Source organism: Sinocyclocheilus grahami, unplaced genomic scaffold, assembly GCF_001515645.1.
Source record: "Sinocyclocheilus grahami isolate Dianchi unplaced genomic scaffold, SAMN03320097.WGS_v1.1 scaffold542.1, whole genome shotgun sequence".
NCBI classification, from domain to species: domain Eukaryota; kingdom Metazoa; phylum Chordata; class Actinopteri; order Cypriniformes; family Cyprinidae; genus Sinocyclocheilus; species Sinocyclocheilus grahami.
Window position 1 is genome coordinate 380,351 of NW_015505721.1, and position 18,766 is coordinate 399,116.

The window sequence follows — 18,766 nt, forward strand, 5'->3', positions numbered from 1 at the left end:
GTCACTCAAGTGGCCACGCCCTTAATTATGCAGAACTTTAAGACTTAATATAATTTAAACGGATGAGGTATAAAAAAAATTCACCCCCCTCACAGTTGTCATGAAGGGCGAAATTAGCTATATAGACCAAAATATTGTTTTGAACCAGGCTGTAAACATGTTTTTTTGTGCTGTAAAGTTGGGCATTTTAACATGGGGAGTCTATGATTGACTCCCTTTTGCAGCCAGCCTCTAGCGGCCAGTTGACGAATTACAGTTTAAATCACTTCCTTGTTGGCTTCATGAGAGAGAGCGGGAGGTTGCCGCTTGGTTACACTAAGTACCAACAAGACAAAAATGGGAAACATAGTAATTGACAGCAGCATTTAAAATATTATATTATTTTTTAAACTTTTTCTAGTGCATGCTGTTATTTGTTTAAATTTAATCTACAAAGTATTTTGTAGATTGCTGCATGAAAGATTGTATAAAAAAACTGCACATAATTTATTTTTTACTGTATGTATATAAATACTACCATTCAAAAGGTTGGAGTTGATAAGATTTGTTCAATGCTTTTGAAAAAAGTGTCTTGTGCTCAGCAAGGCTGCAATAATTTGATCAAAAATACAAAATAATATTGTGAAAAAGTATTACAATTTAAAATAACTGCTTTCTATTTAATATATTTTAAAATGTAATGTATTCCTTTGATGCAAAGCTGAATTTTCAGCATAATTTCTCCAGTCTTCAGTGTTACATTATCCTTCAGAAATCATTTTGATATGTTGATTTCCCCCCCAAAAAAGTTTTTTGAAACATTATACGCCTTTACTGTGACTTTTGATCAGTTCAATAGAATAAAAGGTTACACTTTACTTGAAGGGGTGTGCATAAGACTGACATGACACCTTCATAATCATGACATGACACCTACATAATCAAGACATGACACATGTCATGAATATGAAGGTTTTTTATGCATGTTTATGACAACTGTCATTAAGTGTCATTTGCTCAGTTATGTAATTTTTAATGCAAAGATGACATTTAAAAATGACATAACTGAATGGGCTATGGTAAGGGTAGCGGTAGGGTTAGGTTAGGGTAAGGTCAAATAATGTCATATTTGCATTAAAAATGACATAACTGAGCGAATGACACTTAATGACAGTTGTCATAAACATGCATAAAACCTCCTTCATATTCATGACATGTGTCATGTCATGATTATGAAGGTGTCATGTCAGTCTTATGCACACCCCTTCAAGTAAAGTGTTACCGAATAAAACTTAATTTCTTTAAACAAAAAAACAAAAAATACAAAATAATAATAAAGCCTCACTAAAATGAATCATACTGCTCAATGTTTAGGCGAATGCGTTTGATTATTATCTTACATCCAGTACAATATGACAAGCATTGTCACAACATTGTAGTACTTTATAGTGGAACAAAAATGAAGTTATGTTATTAGTGTCACTACTTATAATCCATTACTCCCCAGTTTTACTTAAATGTCATTTTATTTTTCATCGTCCCCTCTTCTGTTGCCCGTCTCTTCCTCGAACATTCTTGTAGGATGTGAACAGCGTGACCATCTCTCCCAATGACAAGCTGCTGGCCTCTGGCTCTCAGGATCGCACGGCTAAACTCTGGTCACTGGCGGATATGAGTCTGTTAGGCGTCTTCAGAGGTCATAGTCGAGGTGTTTGGTGTGTTCAGTTCTCTCCTGTGGACCAGGTCTTGGCCACGGCCTCAGCGGACGGCTCCATCAAAATCTGGAGCATTCAAGAATTCAGCTGCCTCAGGGTAAGTTACACGTACATGTTTAAAGAACTGTTTTGATAACTTTGATATGTGAATTCTAGAGAGTATTTGGTCACACTTTATTTAAGGTCCAATTATCGCCATTAACAAACCATTAACTATGACTTTTGCATAAATAAACTCCTAATTTGCTGCTCATTAATAGTTAGTAAGGTAGTTGTTAAGTTTAGGTGTTGGGTTGGTTTAGGGATGTAGAAAATGTGCTTTATAACTACTAACAAACCACCAATATGTTAATAATAGACATGCTAATAAGCAACTAGTTAATAGTGAGAATTGGTCCCTAAGCTAAAGTGTTACCTAGTATTTTTCCCATTCAATTTTTTCTTGTAATGTAAGGATATAAAAAAAAATCTGTTAAATTGTTACAAGCCATGAACCAAGCCAACAAGCAAAGAGGTTAATCACAACATTGATTTAAAGCCAACTAATTGAAAATCAAACAAAAAGATATAGGACTGTGTACTCGTAGCTTTAAAGAGGGAAAGAACTACAATCCCATGAAGCATTGCAAGTTAAAAACTTTTTTAAAATGTAAAAGAAATATGAAACTGTTGATTTAATTTGGTCAATTATGTATATAGAAACAACATATTGTACATTTATTGCAAAATATGCACATATTTAAGTAGTATGAGAGTGTAGGGAAACTGACTCTACATTAATCATAGTGCTTCATGTTGGTGGTCGGGCCTTAAAGAGTTTGCTGTGATTTCAGTTCTCTGATTCTCATTTTTGCCCACGAGTTGATATGATTCCTTTGGGTCTTAATGATAAGTCTATAACATACTTTGGTTAAAATTTCTCAATGGTAGTGTAAAACAATGTGCATGTCCCTTTAAATGTTAATGAGCTCTGCTCACCCCGCCCCTCTCTTCTGTGGGGTGATGAGCCATTCTGAGACCGTAAACTTTTAGCCGCATTCATCGCGAAACTTGCTAACTAGTACGTTATTAGGAAAGGCGATTTGCAAAGATTCATAAAAGAAACTTATACTCAATTCTTCTGTAGGTGAAGCTGGATTTCGAATAATTCACGTGAACATAAACACATTTAGGTAGAATGGGGGGCGCATTCCCTTCAAAAACAAACGTAATCCACTGCGTCTTCAGTGGCTCAGATGTCGGCAGTAAATGACGACTGCTTTTTGTGTAAAATGCACTGATGAATCATTGGGGACCAGGAGCAAGTATCAGGAAAGAAAAGGGGGTACATGTTTAATTTGTGTTGACATCACTGAGAGAAACCATGAGAAACCAAACTGTATTTCAATTGCTGAAAATTAAAGGGATTGTTCACCCAAAAATGCAAATTACCCCTTGATTTGCTCACCCTCAAGCCACCCTAGGTGTATATGACTGTCTTCGTTCAGATGAATACAATCAGAATTCTATAAAAAAATGTCCTAGCTCTTCCAGGCTTTATAATGGCAGAGAATGGTGGTTGAAATTTTGAAGCCCAAAAAATTGCACCCATCCTTCATTAAAAAGTTACAGCATTTCTGTAAGAAAAATATCCATATTTAAAACTTTATAACCGTAATCTCTAGCTCCAGTGGATGATGTAGGCGTAGCATAAGATCCGGTGAGAATATGCTAGTCTCGCGAGAACCAAGTTTTGTTTACAGCAAAGGAAAACCAGTCTACTCTTAGCTAATATCGAAATCCTACGACATTTGTCTTTACAAATCCTAATTTTCGACTTCTTATTTGTGACGGGGGTTTTGTTTAGCTTTCTCCTCTGTGCTTCCGCGTTCGTCACTTCTCACCGGAGTTTACGCTAATCCTGCGTCCTGCGTCATCCGCTGGAATGCTACCCTCTCCTGAACACGTGTAAGACATTTAGCAGAAGCTAGAGATTACGTTTTAAAGTTTTAAAGGTGCTGTATGTAGGATTGACACAGAGTGGTTGGACTAGGTATTGCAGTCCAAATTCAAAATATTTGGAGAGGGTTTTTTTCACCTGGCCCCTCCTCCTCAGACTAGACACACACGCAGGTTGCCAGATTGACGACACCAACAGGAACGAGTGCACATGACGATGAATGAAATACGCTGTGGTTTCCACTAACTGGCAACCCGTGGTGCCGAAATACAATTGGGTAAACTGGCAGTGGGCGGGTTTTACAAACCAAAACAGAGACCGACTTTCCGGCCCGGAACGCACATTTTCCAAAGGAGAATAACTGACTGTAGCATTGTTTTTCAGATAAACAAGTAAGCATGTTTCTTAAATATCTGCAAACATATTATGGTATTTTTATGCGTTAGTAGAGTCAAAAACGTACATAAAGCATATTATTCTTACGCAAATACATTGGTTCACTTCAGAAGGCCTTTATTAACCCCTCAGAGCTGTGTGGAGCACTTTTTATAATGGATGGATGCACTTTTTTGGGCTTCAAAAACTCACTGCCATTATAAAGTTTGGAAGAACCAGGGCTTTTTTTTTTTTAAATAACTCCGATTGTATTCGTCTGAAAGAAGAAGGTCATATACACCAAGGATGGATTGAGGGTGAGCAAATCATAGGGTAATTTTAACTATGCATTTAACATTGACATTCAAGTTAAATATTGCATTCAAATCATTTCTGTTTTATCTCTGCAGACGTTTGATGGACATGATGCCTCTGTGCTAAAGGTCATATTTGTCAGTCGAGGAACTCAACTAGTGTCTAGGTTTGTTTATCTATTTCCTTACTTTTTCTGACCGCGGTTCAATCGGTTCACATGGACTGTGTTCATCTATGTAAACTTTCATTTTCATGAGAACTGTTTGCAGATGTTTGCAGTCTTTCACTGAAGTTGAGCTTGTGGTTCATAGACTGCAGCTTTGCACTAGTGACCCGGCTTTATTTCTCTTGTCATTCTTCAGTGGTTCTGATGGCCTTGTGAAGTTGTGGACCATAAAAACAAACGAGTGTGTGAAAACATTTGATGCTCACCAGGACAAAGTGTGGGCTCTGCATGGCAGCAGCAAAGATGACCTGATGGTGACGGGATCAGCTGACTCCACCATCACACTGTGGAAGGTCAGTCCACCCGACATATCCTACCTGAGCAATGTGCTAAAGCACAGTTAAACACAGGAATGTGAAATGAAACAAAGCAAACTGTGTTTTGTGCTGCATGTGATACATGCAATCATTAATGTTTCCCTTACCAAGACAAAAGGACCATTGTTTACGCTGTGGCACTGTTCATTATAATTAATACATTGCAATAAAGCCAACAACACACACAAAAATCTAGGCCATGTTTATGATTTACTTATTCAGATGTTGTCTGATTAACTCCCATAAAAATACCTATTTTTTGGGCTAAGTAGGTCAGCAGGTTAATAACAGATGTTTTACTGCCAGTGCGTTACAGCATGAATCTGCTGCAGTGATATATCCATGCTGAATACATATGCACACATGATTTAATGCTGCCTTTAGGCGTTTATTCTAGTCCTAATTACGTTGACAGATGTGAATTTGACAAATGTGTGCTAGTGCTTACAATACCAGTCTGTGCAACATAACAGTTCTTCTTTTATAGTTGCATTTAAAACAAAGGAATGGAATTTCACAACTGGAGGATCATTTCATACACGATTCTTATTAGACAACACTCATTACATGACCAAAAGTATGCTCTTTTTAATTAACAGGCTATTTCTGCTACACCCATTACTATGTGAAACTGGATGCTGATCTATAGTGCCATGCTCCCAAAATGCTGTCTTTAGTGCACAAATAATATTTTTCATATTTCAATAATTATTTATTGGTTATGGTTGCTGAGTATTTGTTTCTATTGTCTATATATATTGTCCCGTTTCAGTGCATTTGTTTGTTTCTATTTCTCATTGTCTTTCTCTTCTGGTTAGGATGTGTCTGAAGTGGAGCTGGCAGAGGAGCAGGCCAAACAAGAAGATCAAGTCCTTAAGTAAGTCACTGCCCGCATTGCAATATGTAACAAACAAATGCAGTCAGCCGTATAGACATGTGATTGAAGACTGACAAGCTAAGCAAAACTCCTTCACCTCCTTTTGTCTTTTAAAGCTGCCATCTCTTGTCAACTGAATCCTGATGTTGAAACAACATTGTTTCTTAAATCCTTAAAGCAATTTAGTTTTACCTGATCTGATTCCATCTATGCTCGTCTTAAAACATCATCGCTTAAACATGATAACAGACTGAATTCTGGACTTGTTATGGTCATATTAATTATTAGTGCCATTTTCTTATGTTAAAGGCATAGTTCACCCAAAAATGAAATTTCTGTCAACAGTTACTCACTCATGTAGTTCCAAAGCCATAAGACTTTCAATCGTCTTCAAAACACAAATAAAGATATGTTTGATGAAACCTGAGACATTTCTGTCAATTAAACGTCTCCACCAAAACTTGTGGCAAATCTATATTTTGTCACTATTTGTCCTGAGGTGATGCAATCCTAATGAATGGACCTATTCATAAAGAGTCCATAAAGATCCATTTGTATTAAGCAGTTCTCATGTTTTATTACGAAATATTTTTGTTTCGAAAGCTGAAAGTCTTATGTTTTTAAATGATGTGATGTTGAGTAAACGATGACTGAATTTCGATTTTTGGGTGAACTGTCCTTTTTTATATACACCTTTTTGAATTTATCCAAATCGTAATGTGTCACAAACATGTAGTTTGAGTGTTTATGAATTTTTTTGCGTCTTCATAGGCAGCAGGAACTGTCAAATTTACTTCATGAGAAGAAGTATCTGAAGGCTCTGGGAATCGCTATCTCTCTGGATCAGCCGCACACTGCATTGCGAGTTATCCGAGGTACTTTTTCTTTCTTTTCTCTGCATAAATGAGTCAACATGCTTGCTTTACTTTCCAAACGCATTTATTTTAAATGGGCACTTTGATTGTTAGATATAAAATCAGGTAGAGCCACATTTTTATACTCCATGTTTACACACCTGCAATTTGAGACAATCCTCCGCTTATGTTTAATTGTCCTGTTTTGTTTTTTTGACAGGATTATTTTTAGAATGAACGTGAATGAGCTTTAGTTCTTGAATGTCGTAATGCAAACTCTGGCTAATTTCCGATGGTGGCTTATGATTGTGTAAGAGGATGTTTGGTGAATAATTTCTCATTGTCTTGTATTTGAATGAGATTCTTTTAACCACAGTCATTTGTAAACACTATGACAGGTGTTCCTTGACAGCACTCCTTCAGAAATTTCAGCACCGCTCTTTTAGCAGAACTGGTCAGACCTCAAAAATGCCAAATCCATATTTTGTTACTATTTGTCATGAGGTGATGCAATCCTAATGAATAGACCTATTCATAGTGTTAAAAATCCTGGTTTTGCTCTGAATACATAATCTCTGAATTCATATATCATATATTATCCAAATATAACCGTCTTGCTTATTTTAAATATACTGTGTGTGTGTCAAAAGTTTACATAAACCTTGCAAAATCTACAAAAGTTAATTATTTTACCAAAATAAGAGAGATCATAATGCACAATGCATGTGATTTTTTTTTTTTAAAGTTCTGTTCTTAATAAGATATTTAAAGACTCAAGCATATGTAAACATTTGAACAGGTTCATTGTTGTGGACTGTATGTAAATACGTTTTGTGAAATATCTTATTCTTATTTCAAAAAATAACATGCATTTTGTATGACCATCTAATTTTGGTAAGATTCTGCAAGGGGTATGTAAACTTTTGACCACAACCTTATACAAAATAAATGTGATAAATAATATATTATGAATGATTTATATATGAATCATCTTATAATTTAGCATACATTTCGTGTCCATTAGGGCTGCACGATAAATCGCATGCGATATTTAATGCGCAGCTGTTGCGCGATTTTTTGCGCAGCTCGTCAGTGAACAACGGCTCTGTGTAGTTAATGCTGCTCAATGTGAAAGCCCGCAGGTGGAGATTTACCACTGATTACAGAACCGTCTTTCTGACAAGATGTGCATTAAATATCGCATGTGATTTATCGTGCAGCCCTAGTGTCCATCGATGATAGTTTTATATATATATACTGTATATATATAATATTTATTTAATTTATTTATTTAATTTATTTTTTTCAGAGATATTATATTTTATCCTATAAGAAAATACATACTATTTTGTTCACCTTATTTTTCAGTTTGCTTGAAATTGCCTTTATGTCCCTTAAATTACAGTTCTTGCAATGCCTGCTTTTTTTTTGCAGTGTCTCGAGTTCAGAAATAATGAGTAAATTCTACTATTCTACTATTAAATTTATGTCTACTCAAAAAAATAGAATATCGTGAAAAAGTTCATTTTTTTGTAAATTATTTCAAAAAGTGAAACTTTCATATATTCTAGATTCATTATATGTAAAGTAAAACATTTTTTAAAAAAAATTTAATTTTGGTGATTAGAGCTTACAGCTCATGAAAGTAAAAAATTAGAATATTTACATTTGAGTTTCATTAAATGACCATCCCTACAGTATAAATTCCAGGTATCTCTTGTTCTTTGAAACCACACTAATGGGGAAGACTGCTGACTTGGCAATGGTCCAGAAGATGATCATTGACACCCTCCACAAAGAGGGTAAGTCACAGAAGGTCATTACTGAAAGGGGTGGCTGTTCACAGAGTGCTGTATCAAAGCATTTTAAATGCAAAGTTGACTGGAAGGAAGACATTGGGTAGGAAAAGGTGCACAAGCAACCGGGATGACCGCAAGCTTGAGAATACTGTCAAACAAAGCTGATTCAAACACTTGGTAGAGCTTCACAAGGAGTGGGCTGAAGCTGGTGTCAGTGCATCAAGAGTCACCACACTCAGACGTCTTCAGGAAAAGGGCTACCGAGCCACCTCTGAAACAGAAACAACATCAGAAGCATCTTTCCTGGAACTGGACTGTTGCTCAGTGGTCCAAAGTTCTTTTTTTAGATAAAAGTAAATGTTGCATTTCATTTGGAAATCAAGGTCTGGAGTCTGGAGGAAGCCTGGAGAGGCACAGAATCCAAGCTGCTTGAAGTCCAGTGTGAAGTTTCCGAAGTCAGTGATGATTTGGGGAAAAATGTTTTATCAAGTCCAGAGTCAATGCAGCCGCCAATCAGGAGATTTTGGAGCACTTTATGCTTCCATCTGCTGACAAGCTTTATAGAGATGCTGATTTTCTTTTCCAGCAGGACTTTAGCACCTGCCCACAGCTCCAAAACCACTTCCAAGTGGTTTGCTGCCCATGATATTACTGTGCTTGATTGGCCAGCCAACATGCCTTACCTGAACCCCATATGGAATCTATGGGATATTTTCAAGAGAAAGATGAGAAACAGACGAGCTGAAGGCTCAATAGTGCCTCAGCAGTGCCACAGACTGATCGCTTCATGCCACACCTCAGTGATGCTGTCATTTGTGCTAAAAGAGCTCCGACCAAGTATATGCATGAATGAACACACTTTAAAGAACTTGAAGTTGTCTGTTTTGCTAATTCTTTTTTTTTTATTTGATCTTAGGAAATATACTGAGATACTGGATTTTTGACTTTCATGAGCTATAAGCTCTAATCATCAAAATTGAAACAAAAACTTTCACTTTTTTTACTTTACACATAATGAATCTAGAATATATATGCAAGTTTCACTTTTTGAAATAAGTTACAAAAAAAATTTAACTTTCACGATATTCAAATTTTTTGAGATGCACCTGTATACAGTATACCTTAGAAAAATAGACTGAGTTTAATTAAACTTTTCTTTCAAATAAGAAAATATTTAATGTCCACAAATTCTATTAACTGTGTCAAAGCTCTAATCATCAAAATTAAAACAAAAACTTTTGAAATGTTTTACTTTACACATAATGAATCTAGAATATATATGCAAGTTTCACATTTTGAAATAAGTTATAAAAAAAAATTTACTTTCACGATATTCGAATTTTTTGAGATGCACCTGTATACAGTATACCTTAGAAAAATAGACTGAGTTTAATTAAACTTTTCTTTCAAATAAGAAAATATTTAATGTCCACAAATTCTATTAACTGTGTCAATAACAAAACACCTCCCTGAACTAAAAAATGGTTTACATTTACATTTAGTCATTTAGCAGGCGCTTTTATCCAAAGCGACTTACAAATGGTTTATCATAAAATTGAAAACATTAATTTGATTAAAAAATGAAAATCAAAAACAAAAATAACCAAATGAATCATGATGATGCTCTTTAATCCTCAACAGAAATTCGGCAGCAGGAGGATGGGGTACAGGAGCTAGAAAAGACCCTCCTGAAGCTCCGTCAGGATCAGAAAGGTATTCTTCATGTGTTGGTACACTGCGTTAGATCACCAGGTTCATCTTGTTTGCATTGCCTGATTGTGTGACTGTGATTTGTGTCGTGTTTAGAGTCGGTGTTGCGATTCTCTGTGGTGTGGAACACTAATTCCCGCAGCTGTCTGGACGCTCAGGCCGTCCTGCAGGTGCTGCTCACACACCTGAGCCCAGAGGAAATCCTGCAGTATCAGGGCACTCGTACCCATCTCGAGGGCCTCATACCGTACACAGGTGGGTTACTGTTTTCATTCCAAATCAGTTCACCCATGATAAACATAATAAATTGGTATTTTTGAAGGTGAGCATCTGCATAAACAAACATTTAGAGTTTCTAGCAATTCCATTGAAAATAACAATATAAATATGATTGTTTCTTTTTTGTAGAGAGACATATGCAGCGGATTGGTCGTCTCCTGCAGGCCTCAATGTTTCTGGATTACATGTGGCAGAAAATGCGTATTACGGGTGGTAAAGACAGGTAAAAAAAAAAAAAAGTTCCCAAAATTTCCTTGTTGTGTATTCATTAAAATAGTGGTGTTTGCTGAGGGAAGCATCAGTATTATTGTTGCTCATGGGTAATGATCTGAACAAACTCTTAACTATGAGTATTAAACTTTGGTGCAAAACAAGACCTTTATGTTTGCGCTGTAAAAACGAATGATGCAACAACCTAGCAAACATCTTATTGTAGAGAGCCCAGCCAGATTTACATGGGCAAGCATTACTTAATTCTCGCTGGAGAGCAAATATACAAATCTAAGTAGGAATTCATTGTTTTATGGTTGTAAACGTTTTTACGCAAAAAACGATTGTAATGAAGTGGTGACTCGTGTAATTCTACAGAACTGTCACCAAGGAAATAAACATCTTTTCAAATCATTCAATTTTGTATGTGACGCACTTTACTGTGGTGACATACAAAATTGAATGATTTGAAAAGATGTTTATTTCCTTGGTGACAGTTCTGTAGAATTACACGAGTCACCACTTCATTACAATCTTTCAGGAAGTGGGTTTAAATAAATACAGTGCACCCAGATTTCCTTTTAACAAAAGTTAAACATTTCTTTCACCGTTTAACCCTTGTGTTGTGTTCAGAACCCTATCACACTTACGAGGTTACAGAGCAAAAAGGGCCCGGCCTCAAAAAATTGCTTATAAATCGCTCATTATGCTATAATTTTCACAATATTAAATAAAAACTGAAGAAAATCTGCACTGTTTATCACAATAGTGTGCTTTAATGCTTAATCAGGGTGTTTGTTTTGAAAGGCTTTTATTTTGTACAAAATGGCACAAAGTCACACTTGTGGTGTTCCCGGTCAAAAATGACCCGGCCTCAAAGAAATGCTTATAAAATCACTCATTATGCTATATTATCACCAAATATTGGATTCAATCTTTTTGTCAACTTATCTTTCATTTAGGACTGGTTTTGTATTTATATTTGCATCTGATTAATCGTAGGCCTCATTTATCTGAGAGTAGGCACCTCATTTTTTGAGTGAAAAAAAGCATTATTTATGAATAATTTTCACAATATTAAATAAAATGTGGAGAAAATGTGTACTGTTTATCACACTAGTGTACTTTAATGTTTAATCAGGGAGTTTGTTTTGAAAGGCTTTTATTTTGTACAAAATGGCACAAAGTCACACTTGTGGTGTTCCCGGTCAAACATGACTGGCCATTCAGAGTGAATGGGAAAGATCACAAAAAATTACCTTTATTTTGAAATGCTTTTATTTTCTGTAAAGGGGCAAAAAGTAACACTTTTGCTGTTCCCTGTCAAATCTGAACATTATGGCATACCAGAAAGAACACATTAAAGGGTTATTTTTTGCCCCTTTACAGAAAATAAAAGCATTTCAAAATAAAGGTCCTTTTTTTGCCCTGGAACATCACAAGTGTAACAAGGAGACAAATCTCCCCCAGAAAAGAATGAAAATGATCAAAACATTTTTTAGAAGTAGTTATACCCTTTGTGAACAAAGTCACAAAATTTCAGTCCAATGCGCTAACATTAACTAGTATTTTCGGGAAAAATAAAAAAAATTCAAAGCAAAAAGGACCCGAACACCACATGAAGGTTAAAGATTCACTCAGTAAACATCTTATTAGCTTTCACTTATTAAACGTCTTGCCAAACTTTCCCTGGCTATTGTCATCATCGGCTTGCTTCACTTTGGAGTATGTAAGGTATTCAAGCGAGTTTCTACAATTGTTGACACTTTTCCTGTGAACATTTAGAAAATGAATAATGCCCAAAGTTAAAATATGGTTTCAATTTAACACTTTTATTAACTCAGCTAGTCTAGTAACCAAAGTATGCAACATGTTTTTGAAATCTGAATGAAACTCATGCAAACAATATGATTTATGCACTAAATCAGTCGAAGGTCTTGTACAATCTGCATGTTTTTGAACGGTTAGGACAGACGTTAAAACCTGTGCCTCACAGCCATCGGCTGACGTCTGCCAGTGGACACGCACCATTAGTATTAATAAAAATCAACCCTTGAGACGTGAAAGGGCCAAACATCCAGGTTTTGTGAAAAAAATTAGTTTTATGGCAAGACTAATGTGGTGGGTGTTCTCAAACTTTTAAATGCACAAAGTTGTGGGTCATTCAGATTAGTTTTTTTTTTTTTAAGAAATGAAAACTTGTATTCAGTAAGGATGCATTAAATTGCTCAAAACTGACCATAAAGACATTTATAATGTTACTAAAGTTGTCGGTTTCAATAAATGCTGTTCTTTTGAACTTTGTTCATCAAATGATCCTGAAAAACATTGTAGCACTATTTCCACAAAAATATTAACTGTTTTCAACATTGATAATAATAAGAAATATTTCTTGAGCAGTAAATCAGTATATTAGAATAATTTCTGAAGGATCATGTGACACTGAAGACTGGAGGAATGATGCTGAAAATTCAGCTTTGCATCACAGGAATAAAGTACATTTTCAAACATATGACATTTTAACGTATTAAAATACAAAACGTTATTTTATATTGTACTAATATTTTACAATATTTCTGTTTTACTGTATGTATTTGAACATATAATGCAGATTTTATGTGCATTCTTTTAAAAACTCCGTGCTTTCCTTGTCGTTCATTTGAAAGTTTGTTCATTAAATCACCTGTTGGTCTGCTGTTTTTCTCTAGTGTGAACTTGGATGATGATGAAGGGATGGACACCAGTCCTCAATCCATCTTCATCGTAGACAAGCAACCGATGGACATGGCAGACATTCCGGGATCTCTGCAGCAACAAGAAGATGAAGAGGAAGATCTGGAGGATTCCGAAAAAAGAGAGGAGCTTCTTGATGAAGATGAAAGTGTCAGCACATCTAAAAGCGCTCATGTGAACGGCATGAAACCAAACGGGGTGAACAGTGCCGTAGATGAAGGTCAGGTGTCCAGTGAGGAGAGTGAAGACGAGGATGATGTCATGGAAATGACCACCAAATCTACGGATTCAGACCCCTCCAAAACAGCAGATATAAGGTGATTGGCTGCTGTGTCTGTCAATCATGAGTTTTTTTTTATTCAGTACTGATTGTTGAATTGATGGATTACTTATGATCTTTCTGAATGTTCTGATTCATCAACACAGTGTCGCTTGCACTCAAACAGGGGTTTCCTGTTTGTATAACCACACCAATTGCAAAATGCTGTTAGATTGCTTTTTTTTATGTAGTTTTGTCATTCTTCAAAATAAATCTATTGGAGAAGAAAAATAAATTGTATTCCCCTCAATGTGTTGGAAGTAATATTCAGCTTGGAGGTATATCCTAAGTTAAATATGCTTGAAAAAGCAAAAATTGTTTATAGTAATGTTTTTGCAATTATCTGGAAGTCAATGGGCAACATTTATTAATAGGAATAAACGTTCAAATTAAACCACTAAAAGGATGATTTAGGCATCTTTACATATCAATTGCAATATATTTTAGTGAGTGATGGTATGTTTTAAACTAACAAACAAAAGTGTTTTTGTTAAGAGCGTTTTCTGTGGAAATCAACAATGTCACCGTCCACAGAACTTGTACTGATCCTAGAACATTCCTTTATTATCTGACTCTTAGAGCATCACAGAACTTCTAGCACTGTTCAAACAACATTTCCAAAAACATGCTCTTACTATAATAGTGTGTATTCAGTCCTTCCTTTTTAATGATACTGTGGCTTTTTAGCTGCTTTGGTTTTCCTGAAATGTTCAGTATCTTGTGCAAGTAGTGAGTCATGTCTGCTTTAAAAAGTATTGAATGTTGGACATCTGAGATTGCCGTCAGTGTTAGATACACCGAGCGCATCTGTGATGCACAGCTCGAGTTGAAAGAATGCAGAGTGTGTACAATACACTCTCGTTGTTGACCGAATACCTTGGTGTCACCAATGCCAAACCCTACACTTTCAGATAAAGGAATAAATCAGCTGGTTAAGGTGGGATTGATTGAGTTGGAGCTAAGGATTGGAGACCTATGACTTGGATGTTGGTCCTTAAAGAACTGGTCTGACCCTAACCTGTGTTTTAGATATTTTCAGCACATGATATGCTTCTTTAACAATCCATTTGCAGGAATGAACACTCCAGTAATGCCAGTCTTTCGGTTAAATATTTTATTTGATGTTTACAGGCACTTAACATGGGGGAAAACCTGAAGAGTATACAGTGTTCAAGTATAATAGGATATACAATGCATATAAGGCACAAGTGATGTTTTCCACTATGGAAAAAGAGGGAAAACTAAGAAAGATACATGTTCTGTAGAAGATTCTAAAAGATTTCTAAGCTGTGTCGATCATTATCTTTTCTTCAGTTAAAGAAAATCTACATTTATCAGATCCAAAGAGCAGCTTCTCTAGAAACATGTAGACCCATCATTTGTAACATATGTAATAATTCAGTTCCAAGAATAAGATCTTAACTTGGTTCTAGTAGTATAAATGTGTGTAGTAAGAATCTCTCCATAATTTGTCCATCTAATAATCACAGTAGCATCAAGCAAGTGTTACGGCAGTGGACATTAATGCTTGTCTGGACCTGGACTCTTGGATGCTCTCCTCAAACATGTAACCTGAAGTGCTTGAGACATCGGCCTAACTAGTTCTCTGCAGGTTTTTGCATGTGACGGTGGTGCAGCGTTTGAGTATCTCCTGAGCTTTGGGTCTGGGTGGTATCTTGGGGGTGGAGGGCATCTTGTTGAGACTGGGGTCTGATCTGCTGCCGATCATCTTGCCGCCTTCGGCACTTTCAGGGCTCAGGCTGCCAGAGGAGTTAAGCGTAGGGGTGCGACTTCTGCGTAATTGCTCTTCCGTGTCCGAGCGATTTAGCGATTTACCGGAGAAGCTGCTGTCGTCGCTGAACTCTTCGCTGTCATCACTCAGACTGCTTTGCTGGCCGTTCTCGACAAACTCCACTCGGACTGATGGTGGAGTCAGCCGTGTTGTATGAGCATCCGGCAGTCTACTCATTGATCGTGACATCTGCTTATCTTTAGGGTCCAGGGTGCTTCCTGGAGGTCCCAGGTTACCCTGGGATCTGCTGAGCTCACGGCTGGAGACCTGCAGGAAATTTTCTCCAGGACGTTGAAGCTGTGCCAAGTCAAGAGTGGAGCTGGTTATCTCCCTCTTAGCAGGCATCAGGTGCATTCGTGGGTTATTGTATGGTTGCAGGTACATAGATGGTACGAATCCCGCCTTTCGATTGTACCTGAAATCAATGGGTAATTTGGTTTCATTCTTTGGAAGTCAACAAGGAAGAAGCATCATCTGCTCAAACTGCCAAAATGAGTCCACAAAAATGAGGATGTAAAGCAAGTGCCAAGTTTTTTTCCAGACTCTAGTGGACATCAAATGAGCAGGTAAAAGTTTCCTGCCCGTTAGATTACTGGTGTGTATTTCATCTGCTCATTTTCGTCAGTAAACGATATGAAGGTTTACCTCACTATCCACCAGCCGTTGTCGGACTTCTGTAACACCTCCACCACAGACCCGATCTCCACTGATAGTTCATCACTGTTCATGGCTTTGTAACTTTTGGCGGCAACATAGAAAACACCTGATGAATGGAAAAATAAGATCCGGTTAAGAACAACTTGGTGAACAGATGAATCAATTCTTACTATACATCAGCATGCGTTTCAAGTCCTGCTCCTGGAGGGCAACTCCAATCCTAATCAAACACACCAGGACCTGGTCCTCCAGGCGCAGTATTAGACACCCATGTACAAGGGTTATTATTTTGTAAACTGCTACAGGTACCAAAATTCATTCATTTTCAAAGTTAGTGGAATAAGCATAATTAGGTTGGTTTCCAAAAGAAGGCTGATTCAAGACACAAGAATGTCAAACTTTCACAGTGTGGCCAAACTGGTTTTGTTTCCAAATAAATACAGAATGCATTAGAAACTGCTAAACCGGTACTTACTTCCATCATCCATCACATCAGGACCATCATCATCCATCTCAGCTCTCTGCAGATACGGAGCAGGAAACCAAGCGAGATGTTTGGCTTCATTTTCCACCAGCCACCATCCTGATTAGAAAGTACAACAAGGTCAACAAACACCGAAGAGAGACTTCTGTGCTTCTGTGTAGTTTGGCAAACGATGAGTTCTCACCTTTTTGGTCTTTAATGAGCACATCCACAATCTCATCCACCTCAACCTTGAAGGGCCGGTTCTTGGTGTCCTTGGTCTCATAAGTAGCTATGCATCGGTATGTTTCAGTAACAAAGGGTTGAGTAACGTTGTTCATTCCAACATTACCGCTGCTCAGAGAGGTTTCTGATGGCATGATCACGATACTGTCGAACAAAACACAATCTTTAATTAGGCTCTGTTTCAGAGACTTCATGTAGTTTTGAAAATTCTAGCATGTATTTATTATTTTCTGCTCTGCTTGTCTTGGCAACATCAACCTTACCTGTTTTTTGCTAAGTCAGAATCGAGGTCCTGGGGTTTGGGAAGCAGGAACTGGATGAGCTCTGAGCTCTGGCAGAAACGGGGATCACTCTTCAGCAGTTCACTGCAGTATTCTTCCAGAGTGTTTCTCTCCGTCCTGACCCTTAAAAATGTAGTTACCAAATTTTTAAAAAGCGAATGATAATATTCTGTTATTCTATGATTTAAAGAATCAAGTTAACTGTTACCACACGAAGCACATTTTAGGTTCGTTGACGAAAATGTATTAATAATTATATATAAATTTTTTCATTTTAATTTATTTGCATTTATTATTGAATCAATGAATTAAAATGTAATGATTTTGCGTTACGAAGCTGTTTGTAATATCACATTATTATGTAATTATTATTATAGTATTTATATACAGTAATAAATCGATTAATTATACTAATGCTGATAAATTATAATATGTAGGCTATTGTCAGTAAAAGTTGTAATAAGTTGATACCCATTGACACTGACAAACATCATAATCTTATTCAAAACAACGGTAGCCTATATTAAAATGTTATTTATTTGACGGTGTCCTTGTTACAAGTTACATGTAGGCTACTTACTATTATAATAACAATAAATTAGGCTATGTAGGCTATAACTAACCCTAAACCAAATCCTCATCCTAACTCTAACCAGCAAATAGCTGGTACATTTAATTGGATATTACTCAGATGTAACTTAAATGTATAACTACACTGTGACAAGGACACCTTAAAATAAAGTGTAACCTGTAATAAAAAAAAAAACGAATGCAAAATGGGAATATAAAAAATGTGTCTTACTTTAGCTACTTCTTTCTGCATCACTCCAACCAGCTGAATGCTGACGGGGTGTCTTTGCTCGGCCATGCTGCAGGAGATGAGTCGTGCTGTCGGCTGTTGTTTGACTGAGCGCTCTTCTGATGCGCGCGTTATATTTATCACGCCTCCAGCCAGAGGCGGGGACCGCGTCGTGCCGCATCCAGCTCCCGCTGCAGTTTCACAAACCGGAGAGTCCGCTCTTACCTCATTCCTTGAAAAAGCCTGGATGGGATATCATGTGAGTCCCGATCAATCGATAAGAGAGTTTTTATGCTGTTCAATTGAGATTATGAACCACTTCATGCAGGGGCGTAGCCATCATTTCAGAAGTGAGGGGGACAGAATATATATATAAAACATTACAATATAACATTTCTGTAATCTATATAACCTACCAGTCAACAGTTTTTGAACAGTAAGATTTGTAATGTTTTATAAAGAAGTCTCTTCTGCTCACCAAGCATGCATTTATTTGATCCAAAGTACAGCAAGAGCAGTAATGTTGTGAAATATTTGTACTATTTAAAATAATAAATGCTTTCTATTTGAATATATTTTTAATGATTGCTGTGATCAAAGCTGGATTTTCAGCATCATTTCTCCAGTCTTCAGTGTCACATGATCTTCAGAAATCAGTCTAATATGCTGATTTGCTGCTCAAGAAACCTTTTTTAATTATTATTATTATTATTATTATTATTAATGTTTTTTGAGCAGCAAATCGGAATGATTTCTGAAGGATCGTGTGACTGGAGTAATGATGCAAACTAAATGAGCTTTGAAATCACTATAAATTACATTTGAAAATATATTTGAAATAGCCTAGTAAAAATATTTCAAAATGTTACTGTCCTGCTGTA

At 36.5% G+C, this 18,766-nt stretch overlaps 2 protein-coding genes across 4 annotated transcripts in view; one reads left to right on the plus strand and one right to left on the minus strand.

Annotated features, from left to right (window-relative positions):
- Positions 1–14,040, plus strand: part of tbl3 (transducin beta like 3) — a 28,523-nt gene extending 14,483 nt beyond the window's left edge. The window contains exons 15-23 of one of the 3 annotated variants that reach the window (XM_016238540.1): positions 1,561–1,791; positions 4,419–4,489; positions 4,686–4,842; positions 5,685–5,743; positions 6,515–6,618; positions 10,038–10,109; positions 10,265–10,361; positions 10,515–10,608; positions 13,304–13,380. In XM_016238540.1, coding sequence (XP_016094026.1) covers positions 1,561–1,791; positions 4,419–4,489; positions 4,686–4,842; positions 5,685–5,743; positions 6,515–6,618; positions 10,038–10,109; positions 10,265–10,361; positions 10,515–10,602 — 879 coding nt within the window. In that variant the 3' untranslated portion in view covers positions 10,603–10,608; positions 13,304–13,380. Of the gene's footprint in view, positions 1–1,560; positions 1,792–4,418; positions 4,490–4,685; positions 4,843–5,684; positions 5,744–6,514; positions 6,619–10,037; positions 10,110–10,202; positions 10,362–10,514; positions 10,609–13,303 lie in introns of all 3 variants that reach the window. The other 2 variants (XM_016238538.1, XM_016238539.1) reach the window with 2 other exon arrangements.
- Positions 14,041–14,795: 755 nt separating this feature from the next.
- Positions 14,796–18,115, minus strand: LOC107555646 (putative neutrophil cytosol factor 1C). The gene is made up of 6 exons (XM_016238510.1): positions 18,111–18,115; positions 17,069–17,209; positions 16,765–16,949; positions 16,572–16,679; positions 16,085–16,202; positions 14,796–15,854 (listed from the first exon to the last, which is right to left on the minus strand). Exons 1-6 carry the CDS (start codon positions 18,113–18,115, stop codon positions 15,242–15,244), a joined length of 1,170 nt encoding a protein of 389 aa, XP_016093996.1. The 3' UTR covers positions 14,796–15,241.
- Positions 18,116–18,766: the final 651 nt, after the last annotated feature.